Source organism: Mobula birostris, chromosome 2 (genome assembly GCF_030028105.1).
Source record: "Mobula birostris isolate sMobBir1 chromosome 2, sMobBir1.hap1, whole genome shotgun sequence".
In the NCBI taxonomy this organism is placed as follows: domain Eukaryota; kingdom Metazoa; phylum Chordata; class Chondrichthyes; order Myliobatiformes; family Myliobatidae; genus Mobula; species Mobula birostris.
In genome coordinates this window covers 50,972,835-50,986,426 of record NC_092371.1, presented here as the reverse complement: position 1 = coordinate 50,986,426, position 13,592 = coordinate 50,972,835, and the positions used below count along the sequence as shown (strand labels likewise).

The 13,592-nt window shown below is 40.9% G+C and overlaps 1 protein-coding gene across 1 annotated transcript in view; it reads right to left on the bottom strand.

Moving 5' to 3' along the window:
- Positions 1 to 13,592, bottom strand: part of LOC140186428 (brefeldin A-inhibited guanine nucleotide-exchange protein 2-like) — a 146,686-nt gene that overhangs the window by 116,132 nt on the left and 16,962 nt on the right. Inside the window, exons 4-5 of the mRNA XM_072240701.1 lie at positions 13,402 to 13,545; positions 790 to 969 (exon numbers count right to left, since the gene is read on the bottom strand). Of these exons, the coding sequence (XP_072096802.1) occupies positions 790 to 969; positions 13,402 to 13,545 (324 nt within the window). The remainder of the gene's footprint in view (positions 1 to 789; positions 970 to 13,401; positions 13,546 to 13,592) is intronic.

The following is a 13,592-nucleotide window of genomic DNA, read 5'->3' as shown; positions in this document are numbered from 1 at the left end:
CTTGGATAAATGTTATTTGACATGACAAGAAAACAAACCTGATATCTTTTGGTAAAGCAATTTGTTATGTTTAAAGGATACTGCTTCTTTCCCCAAATGACAAATCATAATTCTTTTCTAGTGAAGAATGGTGAAGGCCTGTAACTGACCAGTATTTCTAAGATTGCTATATATGTGCATGACACAAATTAAATATGTCAACTGTTAAAAGTTTTGAGAACTGGAAAATGGTTTTGGAGTTAAGTGTTTCAAGTAGCAAACAGACTTTTTTGCCTACATTCTTAATGAATAGGTTTGGAAGCAAGTAGGGAGTGTGGGGATGAAGGATGATCACAACAGCAAAAAAAAAAAAAAATCACCATTACTGCTGCTCATCTCCAAAACCTTCTTTAACATGTATTATTGTAGCAGAACTTACCATAGTGCTCAAGACAGTATAGCTAATTTGCACTCCCTACACACAAATAAAGCATTAAGCCAAAACAAAAATGCATTAAGCCAAAACAGAAAATGCTTTTAAAAACCTAGCAAATCAAACAGCATCTGCGGAAAAAGGAATATTAATTGTTTCTCTTTCCATTGATGCTGCCTAACCTACTGAGCTTTCCAAGCATTTTGTTTTTATTTCCTGCACCTGCAGGTGCTGGTACGTAGCATTAAACTAAAGAAGCCAAACAAAAAATTAGCCAATTTAATTAGAAGTGCTTTCTCGTCTGCATAACTTGACTATGCGTGCTTATAGTAACAAAAAGGCTCAGCTCATAGAAAACTATCATAATAAACACATACCACTTGATTTTCCATCTTTGTAAATATGACATTGAGCATTTGTGTGAGAGTAGCTTTTGCTGTAGTTTGATTGATCAAATTTTTACTAGCAAGGTAAATATTGTAGCATGTCCGGACCGTTTGCAAGATTGTTCCTTCATGGATTTCAATGTAGGATGAAGTCACAGCAGTGAGCAGTGCCTGAAATAAATGACCAGCAAATTAATAAGCAGTGATTGCTACTTAAAGTATACAAATTCAATCAATACAATTCACTTTGTCATTTCTAGATTTTGAAGATGTGAGTAAACTACAGAATGCAGCAAAGCAACACCCACCAGCTATTTGAAATAACATCAGCACATTTTATAGTACTAAGCTCTGTAAAGTTTAGTTCATGTACACAAATGGCATGGTAGTACAAACAGCTGAGAGCAACACAACTCAAAATGAAACATCAAGCTGATTATGATGAAAGTGGTGCAGCTGTTAAATCAATTTAAAAAACAGATTTAGATCTCTCTTTATCCAACCTGCTACCTGTGTACTATGCTCTCTCTCTCTCTCCCTTCAATCCTTGTGAGCCCAAGGTCCACAACATACCTTTTATAACTACAGATTCTTAACAACTAAGCGCTTGACTCTACATCCATCCCTGAAGTGCAGGAGGCCACAACAGAATCCTCAAATTCTTCTCCCAGATATTTAAAAGGTTAAATGCTCTGGCTCCAATGACAAGTCCAGGAACAGAGCAAGAGATTAGGATCAGAATCAGGTTTAATATCACTGGCAAAAGTCATGTAATTTGTTGTTTTGTGTCCATAGCAGAGACGGCCCAGTTTGCAACCCTTCCATACCAGATGGTGATGCAACCAGTTAGAACGCACTCCATAGTACATCTGAATGTCTTTGGTAACATGCCTGATCTGCCTAAAGTCCTCATGAAATATAGAAGCTATTGTGCCTTTTTTGTAATTGTATGCTGGCCCAGAGTACATCTTCACAGATGTTGACACCCAGGACCTTGAAATTGTTCACCTTTTCCACTGATCTCTCGATGAGGACTGGTACGTGTTCCCTTGATTTCCCCTCCCTTCCTGAAGCCCACAATCAATTCCTTGGTCTTATTGATGTTAAGTGTTACGACATCATTCAACTAGCTGATCTATTTCACTCCTGTACGTTTCCTCATCACCGTTTGAAATTTTGCCAATAGTTGTGTCATCAGCCAATTCATAGGGTGCCCCGATTCTCCAGCACGTTCTACAATACTCAGATGCTAATGTCAGGATAGTGTCAAAACTCGCACAAGGTCATCCTGTTCACTTGGGAACTAGTAGTTGGCTCTTAGCAAAGTCTGTGCCATTAACAGGGTAAAGTGGGCTTCTTCAGAGGGCAGTGAAATATAATTTTACTTTCTGCATATACAAAATCTTCCTTCACAGGAATTTGCCTTTGACGAGATAGAGCAACATACATGCAAATACAAACAACATTACATAGAAATTAAACAACCCACTGAGAACAAAGATCTTTATTGTGACCCTGCAAATCCATATTTCCTTCAGCTGGAACTTCCCATTTAAACCCATTCAAACACATTTCCATTCCTGTCAGAGTGCCAAAACAGGCTTAAAGTTATTGATTTCTGATTGTGACAAAGACAACGTACTGCACCTTGCCTTTCATAAACCATCTGCAACCTTCAGCAAAATTAACCTTAATGTACTTACCTCTTAATATTTCCATTCTGGATAGAAGCCAACTCCAATATTGCTAACACAATCCCATGGCAAAATCAGAATTGATAGTTGTTCACAGTCTGCATCAATAGCCCTGAGGTCCTACAATTATTTATTCATTCTTGGAGTTCAGTGCGCTACCCCTCCACAATATCTAAAACCCTATAGGAATAAATATTTCCTACAAAGCATATGGATGATAATAGTTCTAGGTCCGGAGCTTGCTAATTTTTAGTTGACTGTTTGTAATGGAATAAAAACTTCAACCTGATTTGCTCATATCTTTCAGTGAAGGAAATCATTACCAAACCAGAGCTTAAAGTAACTCTGGACCCATTGCAATGTGGCTAAATCTGTTCAGAATCAGAATTATTAACACTGACATATGCCAGAAGATGTGTTGTTTTGCGGCAGCAATACAGGGTAATACATAAAATAATTACTATAAGTTACAGAAGAAATATACTATTCTATACATACATCAACAGCACATGGATAACTAGGGAGAAGGTAAGATCACCCAAGGATGGCGGGGGGGGGGGAGACACTTGCTTGGATGCAGAGGACATTGGTGAGGTCCTTAGTGAATATTTACATCAGTATTTATCAAGGAGAAGGGTGTGGAGGATAGGGACATCAATGCTGAGTATATTAAAATGCGAGGCTATTTTAAGGTAATGGAGGAGGTAGTATTGGATCTCTGAAAATGTATTAAGGTGGATAAATCCCCAGGGCCTGATGGGATATACTCCAGGTTATTGAGAGAGGCAAGAGATGAGATTGCTGAGGCCTTGACCAATATCTTCATTTCATCCTTAGCCAGTGCTGAGGTTCCAGAGGACTGGCAAGAAGCTAAAGTTGTTGCATTATTGAAGAATGAAACCATGAATAATCCTAGAAATTATAGATTGATGAGTCTCACAGCAATGGTAGGGAACTTACTGGAGAGAATTTTTAAGATTCATGAGAATTTAGAAAACCATGGCCTAATTAGGGAGAGACAGCATGGGTTTTTTGTGGGCCAAGTCATGTGTTACTAACTAGATTGAGCTTTTGGTGAAGTGACAAGGGCGACTGACAAAGGTACAGCTGTGGATATTGTCTCCATGGATTTGACAAGGTACTTAAAGGGAGGCTCGTTCAGAAGATTATGATGCATGGGATCCATGTTGCATTGGCCATTTGGAATTAGAACTGGATTGCCACAGAAACAGAGGGTAGTGGTTGAAGGGACTTATTCTAGTTGGAGGTCAGTGATTAATGGTGTTGCACAGGAATCTGTACTGTGACCTCTGCTGTTTGTAATGTGACCTAAGTGAAAATGGAGATGGGTGGGTTAGTAAGATAGCAAATTATACACAGGTTGGTGGTGTTGTGATTAGCACACAAAACTAGCATAAAATGCAGCAGGATATAGATCAGTTGTAGATATGGTGGAAAAATGGTAGACAGAGTTTAAACCGTCCAAATGTGAAGTGTTGTACCTTGGAAGGTTGAATGTAAAGAGGCAGCGCACAGTTAAGGGCAAGGCCCATAACAGTGCTGATGAGCAGAGGGATCTTAGATTCCAAGTTGAAAGTGGCTGCACAGGTTGATTGAGTGGTTAAGAGGGCACAGGGCATGCTTGCCTTTATTAGTCAAGTCATGGAGTTTGAAAGTTGGGAAGTTATGCTGCAGTTTAAAAAAAAAATCTGGTTAGACTGCATCTGGAATATTTCACATAATGGCCATTCCATTAGGGGAAGGTTATCGAGGCTTTGGAGAGGGTGCTGAAGTGCTTTACCAGGGTGCAGCCCGAATTAGAGGGCACATGCAGTAATGAGAGTTTGTACAAACTTGTGTTGATTTTTCTGGAACATCGGAGGTTGAGGGGACATCTGGTAGAAGGTTTACAAGATTATGACAGGCATTGAGAAGAGCGGACAGACAGCATCTTTTGCCCAGAATTGAAATGTCTGATACCAGAGGGCATGCATTTAAGGTGTGAAGGAGTAAGTTCATAGGAGCTATGAGGGGCAAGTTCTTTAACCCCCCGTTCCCCTAACAGGAGTGGGGTTGCCCGAAATATGTTGCCTTGGGAGGCTGTGAAGGCAGATGCATTAGGGACTTTTAAGAAATGTCTAGATAGACATACGAACGTGAGAGAAACGGAAGGATACGTACATTGTGTAGGCAGAAGGGATTAGTTTCGTTGGCCATTTGATTCCTAATTTAATTGGTTTGGCATAACATTGTGAGCCTAATCCTGTGTACTGTTCAATATTAAAAAAAATCAATAAGTAGTGCAAAAAGAGAGCAAAACATGAGGTAGGATTCATGGTCCATTCATAAATTCGATGGCAGAGGGGATGAAGTTGTCCCTAAAACAGTGTGTGTTCAAACTCCTGTATCTCCTCCCTGATGGGAGCAATGAGAAGAGGCCATGTCCTAGATGGTGAAGGTCCTTAATAAGACCATAAGACATAGCAGTAGAATTAGGCCATTCAGCCCATGATTCTGATCTACTGTTCCATCATGATTGTTTTATTCTCCCTCTCAACCCCATTCACCTGCCTTGACGCCCTGACAAATTAAGAAACTATCAAACTCTGCTTTAAATATATCCAATGACTTGGCCTCCATAGTCGTCTGTGGCAATGAATTCCACAGATTCACCACCATCTGAATGGAAATTCCTCTATTCTGAGGCTGTACCCTCTGTTCCTAGACACCCACTTTTGGAAACATCCTCTCCACTTCACCTTGGCCTTTAACTATTTAATAGTTTTCAACAAGATCTACCCCCACTCCCATTCTTCTGAAATTCAAGAAGGCAGAGGCCCAGAGCCCTCAAACACTTATGTATTAACCCTTTCATTCCGTGAATCATTCTCGTGAACCTCTCTAGCCCCTCCCAAGACCAGCACATCTTTTCTCAGATCGGGAGCCGCAAAATGTTCAAAATACTCCAAATATAGTCTGTCAATGTATTACAAACTTGCTCTTATATGCTCGACCTCTCAAAATTAATGCTAAGTGTGAATTTGCCTTCCTTACCATTGACTCAACCTACAAATTAACCTTTAAGGAATCCTGCATGAGGACTCCCAAGTCCCTTTGTACCTCGGATTTTGAGTTGTCTCCCTGTTTAGAAAATAGTCGACTCCTTTATTCCTTCTACTGAAGTGCATGACGATACACTTCCCTACACTATATCCCATCTGCCCTCAATTTGCCCATTCTCCCATTTTGTCTAAGTCCTTCTACAGACTCCATTTCCTCAAAACTACCTGCCCCCTGCAACTAGCTTCGTCTGTTGTCACAAACTTAGCCACAAAGCCATCAATTCTGTCACCGACATGTAACGTGAAAAGAAGCTGTGCCAACACCTACTGCTGGGGAACACCATTTGTAACCAGCAGCTAACCAGAATAGGTCCCCTTTATTCCCACTCTTTGCCTCCTGCCTGTCAATCTTCTATCCATATTAGTATCTTTCCTGTAATACCATGGGCTCTCATCACGTTAAGGAGCCTTGTATGCAGTAGCTTGTCAAAGGCTTTCTGAAAATCCAAATAAACACCATCCACTTGCTCTACTTCGTCTGTCCTGTCTGTTACTTCCTCAAAGAATTCCAACAGATTTGTCAGTTCTCCATCAGGAAACCATGTTGACTTTGGCCCAATTTATCATGTGCCTCCAAATACACCAAAACCTCATCCTTAGTAATGGACTCCAACTTCTGCCCAAACAATGAAGTCAGGCAAAATGGCTGAAATTTCATGACATATTTCATGAAATATGTTGGTGATATTAAACCTGGTTCTCATTCAGATCTTTAAGCTTCCCAAGCACTCCTCCTTAGTAACAACAATACTCACTTCTGCCTGCTGACGCTCTCAAATTTCTGGCCTACTGCTGGTGTCTTTCACAGTGAAGAATGAGGCAATATACTCATTAAGTTTGCTGTCATTTCTTTGTCCCGCATCACTACCTCTCCAGTGCCATTTTCCAGTGGTCTAATACCCACTTTTGCCTCTCTTTTACTCTTTATATATCTGAAACAACTTTTAGTATCCTCTTTTATATTTCATCTTTTTTCACCTTATGGATTTTTCTTAGTTGCCTTCTGTTGGTTTTTAAAAAGCTTTCCAATCGCCTAATTTGCCATTACAGTTTATTATATTTTATGCCCTCTCTTTTACTTTTATGCTGTCTTTGACTTCCCTTGTCAGCCACGGTTGCCTCATCCTCCCTCTAGAATAGTTCATCTTTGAGATCTATCTATCCTGTGCCTTCTGACTTGCCCCAGAAACTTCTGCAGATGTCCCTTTCCAATTAACTTTGGCCAGCTCCCAGTTCCTCGCTCATGCCTCTGCAATTCCCTCTACTCCACTAGAATGATACATCCGAATTTAGCTTTACCCTCTCAAACTGCAGTGTGCATTCTATATTATAATCACTGCCTCCCAAGTTTCCTTCACCCCAAGTTCCCTAATAAAGTCTGGTTCATTATGCAACACCCAATCCAGAATTGCCTTTTCTCTTGTGGCTCAATCACAAGATGCTCTAAAAAGCCATCCTGTATGCATTCTACAAATTCCCTCTTTTGGGATCCAGCACCAACCTGATTTTCCTCAACCTACCTGCATATTGAAATCCCCCATGACTATCATGACACTGTCATTTTTACATGCTTTTTTAATCTCCCATTGTAATTTATATTCCACACCCTGGCTACTGTTCAAAGTCCTGTATGCAACTCCTCACCAGAGTCTTTTTACACCCGAAGTGTTTTAATTCTATCTTTACGGGTTTTACATTTTACGATGCTGTGTCACCTCTTTCTAAGGATTTGATTTCATTTTTTAACCCGAGACATCCGCCTACCTGCCTGTCCTTTCGATACATGGTGTATCCTTGGATATTATGCTAACTATGATCTTCTACCAGTCACGACTCAGTGGTGCCCAAAATGGCATCCCTGCCAATTCTAACTGCACTACAAGATTATCTACCTTACTCCGTATATTGCAGGCATTCAGTCCTGTATTCATCAACATTTTAGATTTTGCCCCCATGTTACACTTCAACTCATCCCTCTGACTGCAATTTTTGCCCTTTCATCTGCCTGTCTTTTCTTCAATCTTACTGTGCACTGTATCTACTTGTCTAACAACTGCCCACCCTCAGCTTTATCATTCAGGTTTCCAGCCCCTTGCTAAATTTGTTTAAGTCTCCCCAGCAGCTGTAGCAAACCTACCCGCAAGGATATTGGACCCTTCAGGTTCAGGTGTAACCCATCCTTTTTGTACAGGTCATACCTCACCAATGATCCAGAAATATGAAGCGCTGACCCTGCCCCAATTCCTCAGCCATGCATTCATCTGCCATATCATCCTATTCTTACTCACTGCCACATGACACAGGCATCAATCCAGAGATTACTACCCTAGAGCTCATGCTTTTTCAGCTTTCTACCTAACTCCATATATTCTCTCTTCAGGACCCCCTCCCTTTTCCCACCTACATTGTCGATAGCAATATGTACCACAACTTCTGGCTGCTCACCCGCCCCTTTTAGAATGCTGTCGATCCAATCCGAGGCATCCCTGACCCTGGCACCTGGGAGGTAACATAACATCTGGGTGTCTCTATCACATCCACAGAATCTCGTGTCTACTCCTCTAACCATGGAATCCCTATCGCTGCTGCATCTCTCTTCCTTTCCTTCGAGCCACAGAGACAGACTCAGTGCCAGAGACCAGGTCTCTGCACCTCCCCCTGGTATGTTGCTCCCCCTAACAGTATCCAAGCGGTATACATATTATTGAGGGGAATGGCCACAGGAGTACTCAGCATTGACTGCCTATTTTCCTCCGCTCTTCCGACAGTCATCCAGGTACTTGCCTCCTGAAAATTGGGGGCGGGAGGGGGATGACTACCTCCCTGTAGCTCCAATCTTTCACTTCCTCATTCTGCCATTGGACTTGAAGGTAATCGAGCTGTAGCTACAGTTCTTTAACATAGTCTCTCAGGAGCTGCAGCGCGATGCATTTCATGCAGGTGTAGCTTTCAGACAGACCAAGTCTCTTAGTTCCCACATCTCATATAAAGAACAAAACACTAACTCTGAACCCATTCTCACACTACTTATGTACTAAAAGACAAAGAAAGAGAAAGAAAACTTACTAGAAACTTGTTTATAAGCTCTGCCTGTGCTTGTCCAAGTCTGTTGAGCTAAAGCTTCCAACTCTAATAGTGGCCCACTCCAACACTGGTTGCTCCACTTACACTTCCATTCTTTTTATTGGCTCAAATAAAACTCACCCCTGACAAACTTATTCTTTACAAACGGCTCCTGCCCTACAATGATGTCTCTCTCACTCATTACTTCAAATTATGGAATGGTTACCACCATCTTGAGGCATTGCCTTTTTGAACATGTTCTCGATGGTGGAGAGGCTAATGCCCATGACAGAGCTGGCTGAGCTTACAACCCTCTGCAACGTTTTCATAACTTGTCCAGTGGTACCTCAAAACCAGACCAAAGTTCAAAGTCATTATCAAAGTACAAACATTTCACCATATGTTACCCCATCTTTTTCTTGCAGACATGCACAGTAGAACAAAGAAATACAATAGAATCAACGAAAAACTACACACAGACTGACAAGCAACCAATGTTCAAAATACAAACTGTGCATATACAAAGTAATAATAATGATGACAGACAAATAAGTGAATAATGCTGAGAATATCAGTTGTAGAGTCCTTGAGTGTAGACAGTGATGCAACCAGTGAGAATACTCTCCAGAAGTTTTCTATAGTCTTTGGTGACACCCCAAATCTCTTCAAACTCTGAATGAAATATAGCCACTACAATAGCATCCATACCAACTCATGGGGAAGGCTTTGGGAGTAAACCCAGAGGGAAAAATCCAGAGCTCAAGTCTCCAAGGCCATCCTACACTGAGTTCAATGCTGACTGGCAACTCACGTGACACTACTGATACCAAACTGTATCAGTCTCTGCTGTTCCTTTGAATTCATCAGTTGTGAAGAGACAGGGAGTTTGCTACATATCGTACTGTCCAGGCCTGCGTACCTAGACAGCTAGGACGCAATATCCATGGTCAACTCTGACCTCAGACTCAGAATAGCATCCAGGATAGATCTTCAGAGATGTTGAATTCAGGAACTTGAAGCTGCTCACTCTTATCACTGCTGATCCCTTGAGGAGGACTGGTGCGTTTTCCCGCTTTCCCCTTTCACAACCAATTCCTTGGTATTACTAACTTTGAATGCAAGGTTGCTGTGGCGATGCTATTCAACCAGCCGATCTCGCTCCTGTACACTTCCTTATCATCAACCGAGATTCTGCCAACAAGTTATAACATCAGCAAATTTATAGATGGTGTTTGAGTCATACCTAGCCGCATAATCATGACTGTAAAGTAGAGCAGAGCACTGGGCTAAGCATGCACCTTTGAAGTAAGTCTGTGTTGACAGAGGGGAGGAGTTATTATTTCCAATCTGGACTGACGGTGGTCTTCCAATGAGGAAGTCAAGGATCCAGTTGCAGAGGGAGGTACAGACTCACAGGCTTTGAAGCTTGTTGAATAATACTGAAGGGAAAGATGGTGTTGAACATGGAACTATAATAAATTGCCTTACATGCAATTCTGTTCATGGGTGAAGTAGGAATGGACCCTGAATGCTACCCTCTATAGTAATACCCACATTCTATCAACAAAAGATTTTAGACTGAATAGCTGAAATTTTAACTTAAGAAAATGTGGGAAAAGCTGAACGAATTTTTGTTAAATATCAGACAAACTACCATTACCTGTAGGGAAAGATGGCAGGCAACATGTCAGAAGGTTTATGGAATAAAGCGGCTCATCTTAAAAGCTTTGCTCACGATAGGAATTGGGTCTGCAATAACGCACAACTTGGATGCGTTTTGTGACACTCGGTGCAATTCATACCTTTTGTCCACAGGGCAACAACAGTCACAAGGATGAAACCATAAAGAGGAAGGATAAGAAAATAAAATTACATATGTATGTATATAGAAATAGAATAAGTGACTTTGAAGAACTAGTTTCTTGAAAAATAGTTTTCTCTCAGGCTTGAGGATGGGCGAAGCAAAGACACTGCCAATGATCTGAAATGATGGCAGGGACAGATGTTGCCTCTCCTTGATACAGAAACTATTCTTTTTTGGTACAAGTCACTGCATAACAAATGATGATGCAAAAACAAACTAGTCATGGTTATTGAACGCAATTTATGAATTTTTTATTGGTTATCAGTGTCTGCGGAAAGCTAGATCTGTGGCATTCAAGTCTGGCGATCCAGCTCTGTACCAGAAAACCAGGTATGATCTGTGGAGAGCTATTACAAGGGCCAGGTGACAATTTCAAACCAGGTTGGAGATGACATCGAGTGCATGAGAACTCTGGCAGGGCTTGCAAGACATTACTTCCTACGAAGTGAAACCCAACAGCATGAATGGCAGCAATGCTTCACAATCAGATGAACTCAATGCTTTCTCTGCCCACTTTGAAAGGGAGAATACAACTACAGCTGTGAAGATCCCTGCTGCACCTGACGACCTTGTGATCTCTGTCTCAGAGGCCAATGTTAGGATGTTTTTAAAAAGAGTGAACCCTCGCAAGGTGGAAGGTCCCGTAGGAGTACTGGTAAGGCTCTGAAAACCTGTGCCAACCAAATGGTGGAAGTATTTAAGGAAATTTTCAACCTCTCACTGCTACGGGCGGAACTTCCCACTTGTTTCAAAAAGGCAACAATTATACTAGTGCTTAAGAAGAATAACGTGAACTGCCTTAATGACTACTGCCCAGTAGCACTCACATCTACAGTGATGAAATGCTTTGAGAGATTGGTCATGACTAGACTGAATTCCTGCCGCAGCAAGGAGCTGGACACATTGCAGTTCACCTATCGTCACAATAGGTCAATGGCAGATGCAATCTCAATGGCTCTCCACACAGCTTTAGACCACCTGGACTACACAAACATCTACGTCAGGATACTGTTCATTGACTATAGCTCAGCATTTAATACCACCATTCCCACAATCCTCATTGAGAAGTTGCAGAACCTGGGCCTCTGTACCTCCCTCTGCAATTGAATCATCGACTTCCTAACCAGAAGGCCACAATCTGTGTGGATTGGTGATAACATATCCTTCTCACTATCAACACTGGTGCACCTCAGGGATGTGTGCTTAGCCCACTGCTCTACTCTCTACATTCACATGACTATGTGGCTAGGCTTAGCTCAAATACAATCTATAAATTTGCTGATGATACAACCATTGTTGGCAGAATATCAGGTGGTGATAAGAAGGCATACAAAAGCAAGATATTCCAACTAGTGGAGTGGTGTCTCAGCAACAACCTGGCACTCAACTTAGCAGCAGCAGTAGGACGAAAGAGCTGATCGTGGACTTCTGGAAGGGTAAGACGAAGGAACACATACCAATCCTCATAGAGGGTGCAGAAGTGGAGAGAGTGAGCAGTTTCAGGTTCCTGGGTGTCAAGATCTCCGAGGACCTAACCTGGTCCCAACATATCCATGCAGTTATAAAGAAGGGAAGACAGCAACTATACTTTATTAGGAGTTTGAAGCGATTTGGTGTGTCAACAAATACACTCAAAAACTTCTGTAGATGTACGGTCGAGAGCATTCTGACCATCTGCATCACTGTCTGGTATGGGGGGGGTGGGGGGGGCTACTGAACAGGACTGAAAAGAAGCTGCAGAGGGTTGTAAATTTCGTCAGCTCCATCTTGGGTACTAGCCTACAAAGTACCCAGGACATCTTCAAGGAGTGGTGTCGCAGAAAGGCAGTGTCCATTATTAAGGACATCCAGTACCCAGGGCATGCCCTTTTCTCACTGTTACCATCAGGTAGGAGGTACAGAAGCCTGAAGGCATACACTCAGCGATTCAGGAACAGCTTCTTCCCTTCTGCCATCTGATTCCCAAATAGACGTTGAAACCTTGGACACTACCTACTTTTTTTTTAAATATACAGTATTTCTGTTCTTTGCACTTTTTTAAAAATCTATTCAATATATACTGTAATTGATTTACTTATATTATTTTTTTTCTCTTCTAGATTATGTATTGCATTGAACTGCTGCTGCTAACAATTTTCACATCAAATGCCAGTGATACTAAACCTGATTCTGATGAGCAATAGAATAACACAATTAACTAAATGATAGTATTATTTACATGAACTTGGACATACTAATTATCATTAACCTGAAGCTAACTTGCAAAGGTCAGCCAAATATTTTGTTGTCGGTAGCTATGAAATGACCAAACTCGTCACATTTTTCAGGTCACAACGTAACAGCCAAAATTATAGAACAGAGTTTATGATTAATTCATCTTGTTTCAGGACAAGAATAGTTGTTAGGTAAAATAGAAATGTTTGTACCAGTACCCGTGCTAGCATGCAAGAAAACAAAGCTTCTATTTCAAGATAAAATCTTATACTGCACCTTGTTCCACTCAATATTTCAGGACCAGATCATAGTAAATGGAAGTAATTTATTTTTCATTACATGACCATAATTGCCTCAGGAGATGAGATTGCCATTAATCAAAACAAATTGAAATTCAGAATGGGAGGATGAAAATGAGGATCAGAGAGGTTTATAAAAAAGCTTTAACATAATTGAACTGCTTTAGAGCAGTTCAACTATGAGATCAAATGCAACTGACGGTTTAAGTTGCGTACAAGATTAAATAACTGCAGAGATTTAAACAACTGCAGATAAAGTTTCTAAGTATTAGTATTTCTTCATCTATAGACATGACAGAATCTGCGCACGTAACTTTTATTCAGATTTAATTAGAATACAAACATACCTTAATTATCTGAAGTTGCACGCCTTCATCTGTTTGAGTTCCTTGAAAACATCCACAAATTGTTTCAATAATCCTATCAATTAGCCTCTTCCCAGTTGAGCTGTCAGGAGCATTACCAGTGATATGTCCATAAGCTAACAATTTCTGTCAAAAAAAAGTCGTGAAGACTTAGTATTTAGTAAGCAATAAAA